The 14,601-nt window shown below is 38.6% G+C and overlaps 1 protein-coding gene across 1 annotated transcript; it reads right to left on the bottom strand.

The window, feature by feature from the left end:
- Positions 1–1,427: 1,427 nt before the first annotated feature.
- On the bottom strand, positions 1,428–4,299 carry LOC131022591 (protein NRT1/ PTR FAMILY 5.5-like). The gene is made up of 4 exons (XM_057952104.1): positions 4,058–4,299; positions 3,761–3,975; positions 3,128–3,693; positions 1,428–2,537 (listed from the first exon to the last, which is right to left on the bottom strand). Exons 1-4 carry the CDS (start codon positions 4,095–4,097, stop codon positions 1,649–1,651), a joined length of 1,710 nt encoding a protein of 569 aa, XP_057808087.1. The 5' UTR covers positions 4,098–4,299; the 3' UTR covers positions 1,428–1,648.
- Positions 4,300–14,601: the final 10,302 nt, after the last annotated feature.

The following is a 14,601-nucleotide window of genomic DNA, read 5'->3' on the forward strand; positions in this document are numbered from 1 at the left end:
TTTCTCTTTCTCGTATATCTTACACATTCCCCTTCATTTTGCAATTCAAGTTTCTTAAAGATTCTTTTCATCCCATTTTATAACTTTTATTCCTGATTTCTTAGACATTATTTTCCTCTATTGAGATAATAATTATTTCTCAGTGACAATTTATGAGTTATAAGAAAAAAAATAACTTGAAACCAGATTCCTACTACTTTCTTAAATAACTACCAACTTGAAATATAGAAATACCGTTGACCTGAGTCTTTCGTTCGACAATCGCAAACATGAAGTAAATAGCAATAAATAATGGAGGGTAAAAACAAAAGCAGATTTATCCAATTTGGTCTGGATTCCTCCATTTCTTTGACCCTAAAGCATCCACATTCGTTGAGTCAATTGTTGGCTCATTCACACCCAAGACCATTTATGAACCAATGTCTTGCATTGGTCTGGCTCATTCTGCTGACTCATATCCATTAGTTTTGATTATTGTTTTTTGATTTAATTTAAATGACAAATTTAAATAATATAATATTTAAAATTACATTAAATTAAAAATGCATTAATTAAAAAACATAATTTAAAAATTACATAAATTTAAAGTTGCAGACTGTTGCAAAATTAAAAGAAAAAAAAAATCAGAAAATCGCAAACTAGCCATTTAAAACAAAGTGCATTGCACGCATATGGCGAAAATGGCGGATGAGCTCGGCTCATCCATATGAGCCGCAACTCGAGTCGGGGTAGGCTACATCGGCTGGCTCTTAGCAAGGATTGACTCGAGTTAGCCTTATGAGCCGACCAATGTGGATGCTCTAAACAACTTTTTTCATGTTACGTGCAAATTGATTATTTACTATTACCTGAGCTCACAACTTGTTGAAGATTGGTAAATGTGGATGAAAGTGTTACTTCTACAAATAACAATTAATAGCAATAAATCATTTCGAGCAGAATTAACTTTATTTCCCTTTCCTTAAAAAGAGTATCAATAATGATTTCTCATTTCCTTCTATAATGACTCAAACTCCAAATTTTTTATCTAGTTAGAAAACGTCTTACCAATTAAGCTGCATTTTGTTATCTTCATATTTTAATTGATGTACTCACTATTTCAGTGAGTTGATCGCTCATTATATTTCCATCTACATTGAAACTGAGCCGGTTACTTCTACATATAGAAGTATATAAGGATTTACACCTCAATATATAAAAGAGTAAAAGAACTCAACTCAACATGCATAAATCCTCTCATCCACTTTTTGGCTTTGCACATAAATTTACAATTCTACCTCGTGGCGCTTGAATTTTCATATTTTTTTTTGGTTTGCACATGATGAATATTTTTGGCGAATGATTAATTAATGCAATTTTATTCTTATACTGGAATCTACTTAATGTCCAACTACATCATCTAAAAAGACTTCTACTTAAGCCACATGGACAGTTCCAATTTTTACCTCAACATTCATTCTCCGTAAATGTTCATCGTGTCCAAAAACAAAAAGAAATTAAATTCATGTTTATAGACAGAATTTTAAATTCGTGTACTAAACAATAAATTATGAAAATTCGTATATTTTGGCACTATTACCCTCTGCCCAGAATCCTCTGCCCAGAATACAGTTAAAATGAGCAAAGATTGAGATGTGATACCAAACTCTCAACAAAAGCAAGGACACGATCTATTCTGATCTCCTTCAATATATCCATCCGTGTAACCACCGCCAGCATCAGGCCCTTCCTCGCCTTCTCCGATCGGTTTCTTGTACCTATAAAACGACGCCACGAACACGAACACAACAAGATTCGCAGTGCTCAAACTGGTCAGCACCCAGTAGTAACGGTCCAGACGACTCCGGTTCAAGGTGTGCTGAAACCAGTTGGTCTTGCCTCCTCTCTCACTAATCTTCCCCACTACATAAACGGATAACGCACTGCACATGTATCCCAACCCGGTCACGCCTTGAATGAAATTGACGAGGTAATTCTCCATTGATCTCGGCGACTGGTCTCTGTAGTATGCGCTCACACTCTTCTCCAAAAATGACTCGAGCCCTCCTAACAAAACGAACTGGAAAAGCAGCCAGTATACACTCATCTTGATCTGTGCATCGGGCTGGTCCAGCAAGCCGTGGCTGATCACAACACTAAGCCTCTTCCTCTCCACCAAGGCTGCAGTAATGCAACACAAAATCGAACATATCATTCCCAGTGCTATGCCCAAGGAGGGCGAGATGTCGCGTCGAATGCACTTTAGCAACCATTTCACCACGATGTTTAGATGATCCTTGACCGACCTTCTCACAAGTAGAAGCACTTGAATAGGCAGCCTGAGTGTCCCTATGTTGCGGTTGAGTTTGCCTGCTTGCTCCACGAAGTAGGTGTCTCCGATGGCGGCTACTATGCCGCAAACTATGAAGGTCATCCACATCGGCACCATCCGCACTGCGATCTTGGTCTCCTCGACTTCTGCTACGGTGCAGAGCATCCAGCTCTTGCTCCTCTGTGTGTCGTCGCCGGGCAATATTATGGCCGCCTTTTCCAGTCCCCTGATGAGCGGTTATTATACAAATCAAATTTATCGTATAATCGTAAGTCAATTTGTGAAACGTTATAGATTTAAAAAAATAAAATTTTAAACCAACTATGTAATTCGAATACTATACTCATTAATCAACCGTAGATCTTTAGGATGATCTAAAGATTGAAAATATTTTTTATTTTCTTTTATACGTATATGGACTTTTTTGTAGGAAATGTCCTCAATTTTCACGTTTTTTAAAAAATGTCCCAAATATTTGGATTCAATTCAAAAATCTTCGACTTTTAGCAATTTCGACAAAATATCTCATCATATAAAATTTGGCGATGCAATGATGAACCACCTCACCTCATCAAATTTTAGGTGAAATATTATTTTTTTCAACTCACCCAATAAACCAATGTCGTTCTATCTTAAAATTTGAATGCAAGGAGTTGATTCATTATTGCATTGTCGTGGGGTATTTCGAATAGAAAAAGAAAGTTGGAAAAATTTTCTAGAAAAACGCTAGAATTGATGATATTTTATAAAAAATGTTAAAGTTTGAGACAGTGAGCATAATTAACCCAATATTATAGGGCGAAATTGATTGATTACCTGAGACACCTAGTAGTGGTGAACCTGTTATCATCTGAGTAGCCGTGATAGCGGTCATTGCCATCGGGATATGATCGGAAGCTCTTGAGCGATGCCGCAACCAGCACTCGGCACACGATGCAGAGCGGGCTCTCCTTCACCTGACGATCCTTTTTGTAACCGCGGGAACCGGTGAGAAAGAGGAAGGTGCCAAAGGCGGTGCAGATGGCCGGGATCCCGAACTTGAGGGTTCGGGGTCTTATATATGGAAGAGCGATAGCTCCGGCTATGCCCACGACCACCACCCCTATTAGGCCTAGCAATTGATGAGGCTCGGCCTTTCGGGCTGCGCTTGCAGTTGCAGTTGAACTCCCTGAAGCCGAGTTATGGCTGCTGCCGCCCGCTCTCTGCTGGAGAAGGAAAGGTTTGACGGAGATGAGGTTGCCGGCAACTCCAACAGCTATCAAGGCCAAGCCCGCGATGAGGAGCCCTTTCTGAGCGCTGCCCACGCATTCCGGTTTGTATCTTTTACACGTGCCGGTTGCGTGTGCGAGGGGAGGTGTTGACACGGCCACCATCGTGATCCCCTGTCACACTTGAAATTTTAGAGAGAGATTTGATTGAGTGTTGGAACTCACTCACGCACTCAATTACCGCGGTGTAAGATAAGCTGGTGAGGACGAGGAGCTTGAAGTTGCCGAGGAATGCGTGGACCAAGTAGAGGAAGAAAACCGGCAACATCCGGTAAACTCCGTTCCAGATGTTCAAGATGAGGGCGGCGTGGACCAAACTTATTCCCCAGACCTCGGTGAGATAGTTTTGCATCACGAAGAGGGCGTAGGCCACCAGTATGTCTGCCCATAGCAGAGCTGCAATTATTGGAAGATGCAAATGCTAATTAAGACTTCATTTTTCACTTCACAAGATGAGCTCAAAAAATGCATTAATTACCACTAATTCTGACGAATCTCTCCTTCTCCTTCTTCACCATTGTTTCAAATCACTTCTCAATTAAAGTAAGGACCACTCCAAATGCGAGCTTTATGATCTTTACCTAGCTAGAAGCCAACACGAAGCTTCCCCAGATTCCTAGATTTTCTTTCTAATTTTCTATCTAATTGTTCACATGTAACTACCAAAGTACAATATAGTAATGCAGTTGACCAAGACTTTGCATTGACAAAGAGCCAAACGTCCCAAGGAAAGGAAATAACTAAATAATGGAGGGGGAGAAAAAGTTAGAAGGTATCTATCCAACTCAAACCAGCTCAGGCATTCATTGATTCCGCCATTTTTTTTTTACCATTAGAACATTAAATTAATCTCAAGAGAGTGTTATTATTTCTGCAAATAATAAGCACATTAAATAATTTCGAGCACGGCTAATTAGTTAAATTTAAGTAAGTAGTATACTCGTGAAGAAATTGAAAGCCATGTTAGGGAACTATGACTTATAAATTGTTTGTTAATTAGTAATTGCTTATATTGATCAATAATGATAGTTAAGAAGTTAATTACAGATGCAAGATAATTGTAATTCACATGGATGCTTAAAATTAAATTCAGACTAGTCAAAACCACCAAACTGCTGCCGTGACCTTTTCAATTGTAGTCCAAAATAATTTCCAAAATTTAAAAATCAATTTTGTGCATAAATTTGGACTAAATGGATAATCAAGGTTTTATTTTCACATAGAATAATGTGCTTCTTTTATTCTTTTTTAATTATATTTTCTACGTATTAAGATCATGCTTCTTTTTATAATAATAATAGAATATAATATTATATTAAAAATTAATGATTCAAATTAATTTTTATTTTTCAGAACAAAAAAACCGCTTTCAATACATAAATATGGCTAATCTATCAGCAAACAGTATGCCAATCAAGCTGACTGTGACTTTAATTTCTATTGAAAACTCAAACATAGAATAGGGAAAGAAAACAATGCTTGAAGAGAACAAATATCCAATGGTTCCAGCCAGCTGTCTGTGATTCTTTCCTTTTCTTTGTCTTCGATCCAAGTGATTCGAGGTGGGGATGGCAGTGAGTTTACCATAACAGATCCGAAACTGTTTATTACCCGTTGAGCTACAAAGCAAGGGTTTCGGTTCCGGTTCTAAACCCGATCTATTTAGACCCAAAATCTGACTGGTCCAAATTCGATCCAATCCGTTTGTTATAGACCCATTTTTTTATGAAAATGCATAACTTTTCACACAAAAATGCATAATTTTAATCACAAGACTAGAAATTCTTCTAATTTCAAGTCCATTGTGGCGCGATATTTTTTTTTATTTAATTATTAATTATTTTAATCACAAGACTTGAAATTCTTTTAATTTCAAGTTCATTGTGGCACGATATTTAAAATTTCTTTATTTAATGGGTTAATAGCCGAAAAATACACGAACTATCACGAGATTTGCATATTGCACACCACCTTTAAAATTAGCTCCAGAATACATCACCTTTTAATTTAGTTATAAATTGCACACGCGTTGACCACCACCTTGATCGGTGTAAACGTGGCGCTCAGAATTTTCAGACGTGGACTCACTGGCATTCAAAACGATGTCATTTTGAGTGCGTATAAATAAAAAAAAACAAAAAAGTGGAAAATTTACAACTCACGGGCATTCAAAACGACGTCGTTTTGAGTGCGTATAAATTCAAAAAAAAAAAAACAAAAAAAAATGGAAAATCTGCAAATCTCTCTCTCTCTCTCTCTCACACACACACACACACGGACGACACACCTCACCTCTCTCTCTACTTTGACGTCGCCGCCGTTTTCTTAATTTCCGGCGATGTCGCTTTCTCTTCCCATAATCCTCTCTTCCTCCATCACTGATACACACACAACAGACACACACACACACGGCCGTGTAGAGGATCTCTAATAGAGAATAATTGAAGTCCAAAATCATTTTGGATGTATGCCATTAAAGACATCTTCGATGGTGCCGCCCCGTTGCCGGGCACCACCGCCACCTTCTTTCCACACAACATCAGCGTGCCCCCCCTCTCCCTCAAAAAAACCTAATTATTTGGAAATCTGCAAACCCAAAAAAAACCTAGATATGTGTGCTTGTTAGGGAAGGCACTGAATTGCTACTATCACCGCGGACCCAATCGATTTGGTAAGTTTTGGTCTTTGATTTTCTTTGGCAAAACGATGGTGGTGGTTATGGTGGAGGTGAGGGAAAACGGTGGTGGTGGGAAAATGGTGGTTAAAAGGGGAAAATCTCCAGATCTGCTCTGACGACTAGCGCGCCGAATTTTTCTTTGCAAATCCGGTTGGTTTGGTTGGTGGAGGCGGCGCGAACTGGGTGGTGAGGACGGAGCCGTCCTTGGAAGTGCACTGCCCACCACCGGCGCGAGGAGGTGACGCCTTGGTGTTTCGACTAAAAGGGAAGGCTAAAGCTCAACCTTTGAATCGGAAGAGGAGGCCGGTGATGGCTCGCCGGATTCTGGAAATGGTGACGGCGGCGCGGCGGATCGCCTAGAGCAGGAAGAAGGCGGCGGATTTAAGATTTCTTTTTTTTAGGAAATTCTTCAAAATATCAAAACGACGTCGTTTTGCCCACGTGACTTGCCAGCGTGTAAAAAAAGCCACAAATAATGCCATGTAATATTAATACTGTCCACGTCATCACCGGTCAAACTTAAGAGCTGCCGAAATTTTCGCCGTGTGCAATATACAACTAAATTAAAAGGTGATGTATTTTGGAGGTGATATGCAATATGCAAATCTCGTGATAGTTCATGTATTTTCAGGCTATTAACCCTTATTTAATTATTAATTTTTCAAAAAAAAAATTGATTTCAAACTTGATTATCTTTTATATATTTGTTAGGATTTAATTACTGAAAATCTTCAAACTCAATTAAAAACAATGGAAGATGCAAATGCTAATTAAGACTTCATTTTCAGTTTACAAGATGAGCTCAAAAGCCATACCACTAATTCTGACGAAGCTCTCCACCATTGATTCTACTCAGACACTTCTCAATTACTGAAAAATGAACTAAACGAAACGGAGAGGGAAAGTAAATCTCCAAATGTAACAGAAGATTCAGAAACGATTTCATATTTTTGTCCAACGGAATAATACCTTCACTCCTAATGCCTGAGAGAAGTGCGACCAAGCTTTTCTTTTCTTAAATAGCATATACATCCAACACGAACCTCTCCCAGATTCATAGTTATGTCACATTGTTCACATGTAACTACCAAATACTCCCTCCGTCCCACGAATCTTGACACATTTCCAAATAAGGTAACTTCTCTCTCCTACTTTAGCCCTTTTATTATTTTCTCTCTCCTACTTTATCACTTTTATAACCTTCTCTCTCCTACTTTATCAATTTTGTACTTTATTAACTACACACTTAAAATACTAATCTACAATTCCTTTATTCCCGTGCTGAAACCAAACGTGTCAAGATTCGTGGGACGGAGGAAGTACTAATATAGTAATACATGCAGCTCACTCCATCATTAATTTCTCCATTGTAAACAACGTTTTTCCACCGACCATGTGTGCATGCGTGCATTAACTACTGCTGCTTCCGCTCACAACTTGTGTTCTCTAATAATAATTAGTGTTATTATTATTATTTGAAGCACAGGTAACATATTCTGATATATTCCCTTCGTCCCGCTCCAATATTCTTGTTTCTTTTCGGCACGAAGATTAAGAAACTTATTTTTTGGATGAAAAATGGTGTTGTCCACTTAATTTAGCCATTTAACTACAATCCTGATTTTTGATTAATCCTCTTACTAAATATTTGATTATCTCTAATTAATTGAATTTCCTAGTGACATAATATTTAAATAAAATTAAGAAACAACATGAAATTCTTAAAATGCAATTAAACAAATGACAAGTATTGAAACAGTAAAAATAGCAGCTGACTTGATTTAGAATTTGGAACATAATTCAAAGTTTTACATAATCTGCAAAAATAAAAAATGGCTCCAGAACTAAAAAATTTGGAACACGTTCAAATTTCCTTCAATTCCTATTCTATAAGTACAACACCCTACTCTTCATCATTTTTCAGATTGCATTTGTTACTTCATCTTCAAAACTCCACAGCTAGAGGTGGCCATGGTCCGGTTCCCGGTTCGAACTGAACTAGAATCGCGGGTTCCACGGTTCCGCGGGTTCCACAATTTCCAATGGTAGCAGTGTAGTCACCAGGTATTTTTCCCTTGCGACCAGAGCCAGAACTGGAAGCAGCCATTTTTGTAGTGATGATGATAAATGAAAGAAGAAAGAAGAGTAGTAGAGAGAATGCAGAGAAAGTAATAAAGAGAGTATTTGTAGAGAAAAAGACAGTAATATAGAGAGAAAGAGAGTGCAGAGAGTAATATAGAGAGCAAGAGAGTAATACATAGAGAGTTTTTGTAGAGAGAATTGCAGAGGAAGAGTGAAGAGATGATAATTGGTGTGAGAAAAAAATGAAGGGAATTAAGGGTGTATTTATAGGAAGATGTTGAGGTGAATTTGAGATGAATTTTGGTTTTAAATCTGAAATTCAAATTCACATCTGCAATCTTGCAAATGCTCCCTTAGCCCCTACAATCAATTTGGTCAAAAAGGCATTAAAAGGGCTGCCAAAGCCTGCAAATGACATGCACATCCAGGCACGTAAAACGAGACAAAGCAGGTGCAGACTGTTCTGCAGTTCCGGACGGTTCCACGGTTCCGCGCAGTTTACGGTTCCACAATTTCGGTTCCGATTCAGAATGGGAAACCAGCGGTTTCTCAAAAATAGAACCGTAACCGAACTATTTTGAGCCAGTTTTGGTTCCGATTTGGAACCGTCGCTCACGGTTCTGGTTCCAGAACCGTGCGATTCGGTCCGGTTCACAGTTTCGGTTCACGGTTCCGATTCGGATGGCCACCTCTATCCACAGCCATGCACTTAAAGGATGTGAGTGAGCAACAAAAACAGCTTATTGTGCAATTCATTCTCCAAGTAAAGATGGCAAGGGCATAATACCTATAAGGTTTTTCTGTCCCTACAAGGTTGTTTGATTGAAACCATGAAAATGAAAGGGCATAATGCCTACAAACTGCTTCATATGAGGAAGGATGCCTTCATAAGGCAGAATGCATTACCATTGACTTTGCAAGTTGACAAGGAGCTAGTACATGAGTGCATTGAAGAAGAAGACATGCAAGGAATCATTGAAGACTTGGGATAGCAGAACCAAGCTCAGATTACTCAAGGGTAACTTCAAAAATGAAACATTTTGTAAAGCATCAACTAGGGCAGAATTCATTTTGCACATTTGTGAAAATCAAACAACAAGAATATCAGCCATCATAGAAGAGAACATAAGCCAGATCTAGAACACTAATACATCACAGATGCGCATAGAACATCTATGGCAGAGACCCAACACAAAGGATCATATATATCTAGAGCAATGCAAGGTGGCGGCCTCAATCACAACTCATCACTAAGAATCCTAGATGTGGTTCATGGCTAAAATGGCACAAAGCATCACAAATGCAATTTAACACAAAACAAAGCATCAAAGATGCAATTTAACAAATAAAGCTTTATCATCTTAGCCTAAAAACCCACAAAGTGCTCTTGCTACACACATGCAATCATCACAAACAATCTCCCACAAGATAAGTAAAAGGAATTTCCTCACTGATTTGTAGAATGGAAAGTAAATGGCCATCATCATATCTAGCACCCTGTGGCAGCGGTATGGCGGTTTTGGGACCTCCTCCGACTCTTCGGTTTCTAGAACCACCGTCTCTACCGTGAAAGACTTAGGTACCGTCATCCATCCTTCCTCCTTCGCCGTTTCGTCGACATAAACACTAAGATCTCTGAAATAATCGGAGCGATTTGGAGAGACGGAGTCAGGAACAAATCCACCACTCAGAGGAGAGCCCTCGTTGGAATCGACATCTAGGAGGTCGGAATCCATCAAAATCGATAGAGGGTTTGTGGTCTTCATCACAGCGGCTTTGAATCGGAGGAGGGTTGTGGTGATAGACAGAGATTTCGGAGGAGGTCAGAAAACCCTAGAGAGGTCGAAGGGCGCCGCTAGAGAGAGAAATAAGTGAGGGGTCGGATTTCACAAAATGAATAAATAAATGGTGATTAGGGTTTAGATAATTAGGTGTTAAGTTAGCTTTATATGATGCATTAAATTTCCTAATTAATTCTAAAAATAGAAACAAGACTATTCCAGTGGGACGTCCCAAAAAGGAAAATAAAACTATTAGAGTGGGACAGATGAAGCATTAATCATAGTTGAATTAGAGTTTGGTACGAATATATAGGGACTTTAGAATTTTTTTAGAAACAAAAAAGTACAAAAATTTGTTTGTGTTGTTGTTTTACCAGTGACCATACGTACTCATGACAAAAAACACCAATCACAATCAAACATTTCACACTTTATCTCATGTAGCGTATCAAATGAGTCTTAAGTTCACTCGAAGTTTTGAAGAGGCGTTTGATTTGAGCGATGAGTTAAATCAAATGTTTGATTCGCAAGATTTGACTTGCGATATATGAAAAAAACAACATACTCAAAAGTTAGATAAATTATTAATTTAATCCCCCTAAAATTCTATTAATCTTGTCAATTTTATCTTATCTCATGCACCAAACTAAATGTCTCTTGAACATATTACTAGTTCACCTTGACTTTGTGCGTAGAAAACTAAAAATTGAAAGAAATAGATAGTGGAAGAGAAAAAAGAAAGATTACGTGATCTATGAGTCCAGATTAGAGGATAAGTCTTAGTTAATTAATAGTTTCCCTAAACATAGCTTTTATTCATGCCAGCTAGGTATTGTGAGTCTCGTGACAACTAGGGGTGTGCATCAGTTTAAAATTAAACCGAACCGATTAACTTTTGTAAAATTGAAATTGAATCAATTGTTCAGAAAAATAAATCAAATCGAGAGATGAATATTGAAAAATTGAACCGGTAAAAACCGATCAATTTTCAAACCGAATCAACCCGATTATTCTTATCTATTTATTTATTGAAAAAAAAATATTTTTTTTATCACAAACATAATATATTTTCTCTGTATGAATGCCTAATTAATGTTGAGAGCTAAAAAAAAAGTTTGAATGAGAAAAAGTAAGAATGAGTTTGGTATGTATACATAGGGCTGGTAAACCGATCGGTTCGGTTAAAACAGAACCGATTTACCGATTAAGGGCCATTTCCCTAATCGGTAACCGAACCGGTTATTGGATCGGTTAACTGATTAATCGGTGATTTCTCAATTTATCCGAATTTAACCAGTTAATTCGGTTAACCGAATTAACCGATTTTTATTTAAAAAAAATTCAAATTTATAGAATGTGTGCAATAAGATTTGAACTCTTGACTTTTGAAAGAAATAATAAGGTCTTATCCACTGCACCAATTCATAACTTGTGATAATTTGGAACAAAAAAAAATTATAGATACTGAAATATTAATGTTATTATTTAAATTAAAATATTAAAATATAAATTAATTAATTTAATATAAAATAAACCGGTTAATCGGTTTAACTAGTTAACCGACCGGTTAAACCAATTAACCGGTTAATGATGAACACACTAACCGATACGGTTAAAACCGATTAACCGGAACCGTTTTACCACCCCTATGTATACAGGAGAAAGAGGTTTTAGAATTATTGTACTCCATCTATCCCTATGACACAGATTTTAAGAAAAAGTGTAGTGATTGTATTTAAATGGAGATTGGGTCCCACACCTTTTTATAAATAGTGAGAGGAAAAATTTGTGGAGTCATTTCCAAATAAGAAAATATTACAATTTTTTAGGGACATCTAAATATGATAATAAGGTCATAATTTTCAGGGACGGAACCAGTATAAACAAAACAAGTACTCCCTCCGTCCCACGAATTTTGACACGTTTAGTTTCAGCACGGGAATTAAGGAGTTAGAGCATCCGCAACGCTCTACTCGATGGCTTACTCGAGTAGAGCGTTGCCATCGTGTAGGAGCGTTGCGGAGGGGGGGGGTGTACTCGAGCATTACTCGAGTTATCGTGTTGCACTCGAGCGGCGCGTGCACAGTACGCGCCTTAAATAAAAAAAAAATTCAACGGCTTTTTTATTGTTAATTTTGATTTTTTTTTTATTTTTTTTTCCAACGGCTCTTTTAGCCGTTTGAGCCCCCATTTTTTTTTTTCTCTCTTCTTTTCTCTCTATAAATAATACTTCTCCTTCCCTCATTCATCACAACTCACTCCTTCTTCCTCCTTCAATTTTTCTTGCAAAATATTATCTTTGTTCTTCCGAAAATATCGTCACCCGAACATGATTCTTCGCCCGATTCCGATGAAGTAGCTGAAAGGTTCATGGAGTTGGTTGAGTTGCAGAAACAAGTGCTTCAATCATACTGCTCCCAACCGGCGCCAGAGCCGCCGCGTGTCAAACGTCCCCGATCATACGTCCACCGTGATCGTGAAGAGGCCCATGTACGTCTTATGCAAGACTACTTCATCGACAATCCAACGTACGACCCTACTTTTTTCAGGCGTCGTTTTCGCATGCAGAAGGAGCTGTTCTTGCGCATCGTCGAGGATGTTCAAGGTGAAGATATTTTCTTCCATATGAGCACTGATGCACTCGGTTGAGATTCTCTTTCTCCTTTACAGAAATGCACGTCGGCTATCCGCCAATTAGCCACCGGGGTTAGTGCGGATGTTTTCGATGAGTATCTCAAAGTGGCCGACTCAACCGGGCGTGTATGCCTCAAGAAGTTCTGCAAGGCGGTCATACGGGCTTTTGGAGCCTATTACCTGCTCCGTCCAACGCCAACTGACGTCCAACGCCTCCTTCATATGCACGAGGCGCGCCACGGTTTTCTCGGGATGCTCGGGAGCTTAGACTGTATGCATTGGGCGTGGAAGAACTGCCCAAAGGCGTGGCACGGCGCCTACACACGCGGGGATCAGGGAAAGCCCACCTTGATATTGGAGGCTGCTGCATCCCACGATTTGTGGATTTGGCACGCCTTCTTCGGCGTCGCTGGTTCAAACAACGACATCAATGTGCTGAATCAGTCGCCTCTCTTCTTCGACGTGTTAGAATGAACTGCGGCGCCGGTGGTCTTTCATGCTAACCAGCGCGAATACCGGATGGGCTACTACTTGTGTGACGATATATATCCGGAGTGGCGTTGCTTCATCAAGAGTCCATCAATGGCAACCAATCCGAAGGAGGCAAGGTTCAAGAAGATGCAAGAATCGGCACGGAAGGATGTCGAACGCACCTTCGGAGTCCTTCAAGCTCGGTGGGGAATCATTCGAAGTCCGGCGCGCAATTGGTACGTAGAGCACCTTAAGGGCATCATGTTGTGTTGCATCATTCTCCACAACATGATTGTGGAGCACGAAGGTGAAGCGGCTTTCAACTAGAGGGATGATGACGGGGCGTCTAGCAGTGCTTCGACGGAGAGTGCTCCACAAACACCGGTGTCCTTCGAGGAATATGTGCGAAGGGATACAATTCTCCGAGATAGACATCTACATGCTCAGCTCCGAAATGATTTGGTGGAGCACCTTTGGGCACGTTTCGGACCTCTAGGGCCAGAGTAGTTAATTTTTAGGAATTGTTTTTATTTTATTTAAGTTTTATGTAATATTTAGGATTTTATAATTAATGCAATTTAAATTTGAAATAAATTGTGTTATTTAAATTTGAGCAATTAAATTTAAATGAAAAACATAAAAATCAAAACTAATGTTATCAAGTAGGCTATCAAGTAACCCCAATGCAGCACTACTTACTCAATAACACAACCCACTATCAAGTAGGCTATCAAGTAAGCCCATTGCGGATGCTCTTATAGATTAGTGTTTTAAGTGTGTATGTAATAAAGTATAAAAGTGATAAAGTAGGAGAGAGAAGGTAATAAAGTGATAAAGTAGGAGAGAGAATGTAATTAAGACCCCTTATTTTTGGACTAATTATTACCTTATTTGAAAATGTGTCAAGATTCGTGGGACGACCCTAAAAAAAATATGTGTCAAGATTCGTGGGACGAAGAGAGTACAAAGATTCGTCGGTGTTGTTAGTTTATCAGTGACCATACTCATGAGAAAAAAGTGTGAAAGAAAAAAGTCAAAGAAAATTAAAAAGGAATAGCGAAGCGAAGTAGAGGAAATTGAAAGCCACTACTCATTACTCATTAGGGATGTAAATTAAATGAAAAAAGAAAATCTGAAGCTCCACCTATTAAAAAAGTACTCTCTCCGTCCCGGCTTTTGGTATCCAGTTGAGAACGGCACGGATTTTAATAAAGTGATTGATGTGTTGTGAGTGGAATAAGGGTCTCACATTTTATGTGAGAGTTAAAATAATTAAAGTGGAGTAAGGGCCCTACCTATTTTTACCAAAAATAGAAATGGATACTAAAATGTGAGACGGCCAAAAAATGAAAGTTGGATACTAAAAGCTGGGACGGA

Source organism: Salvia miltiorrhiza, chromosome 4, assembly GCF_028751815.1.
Source record: "Salvia miltiorrhiza cultivar Shanhuang (shh) chromosome 4, IMPLAD_Smil_shh, whole genome shotgun sequence".
NCBI classification, from domain to species: domain Eukaryota; kingdom Viridiplantae; phylum Streptophyta; class Magnoliopsida; order Lamiales; family Lamiaceae; genus Salvia; species Salvia miltiorrhiza.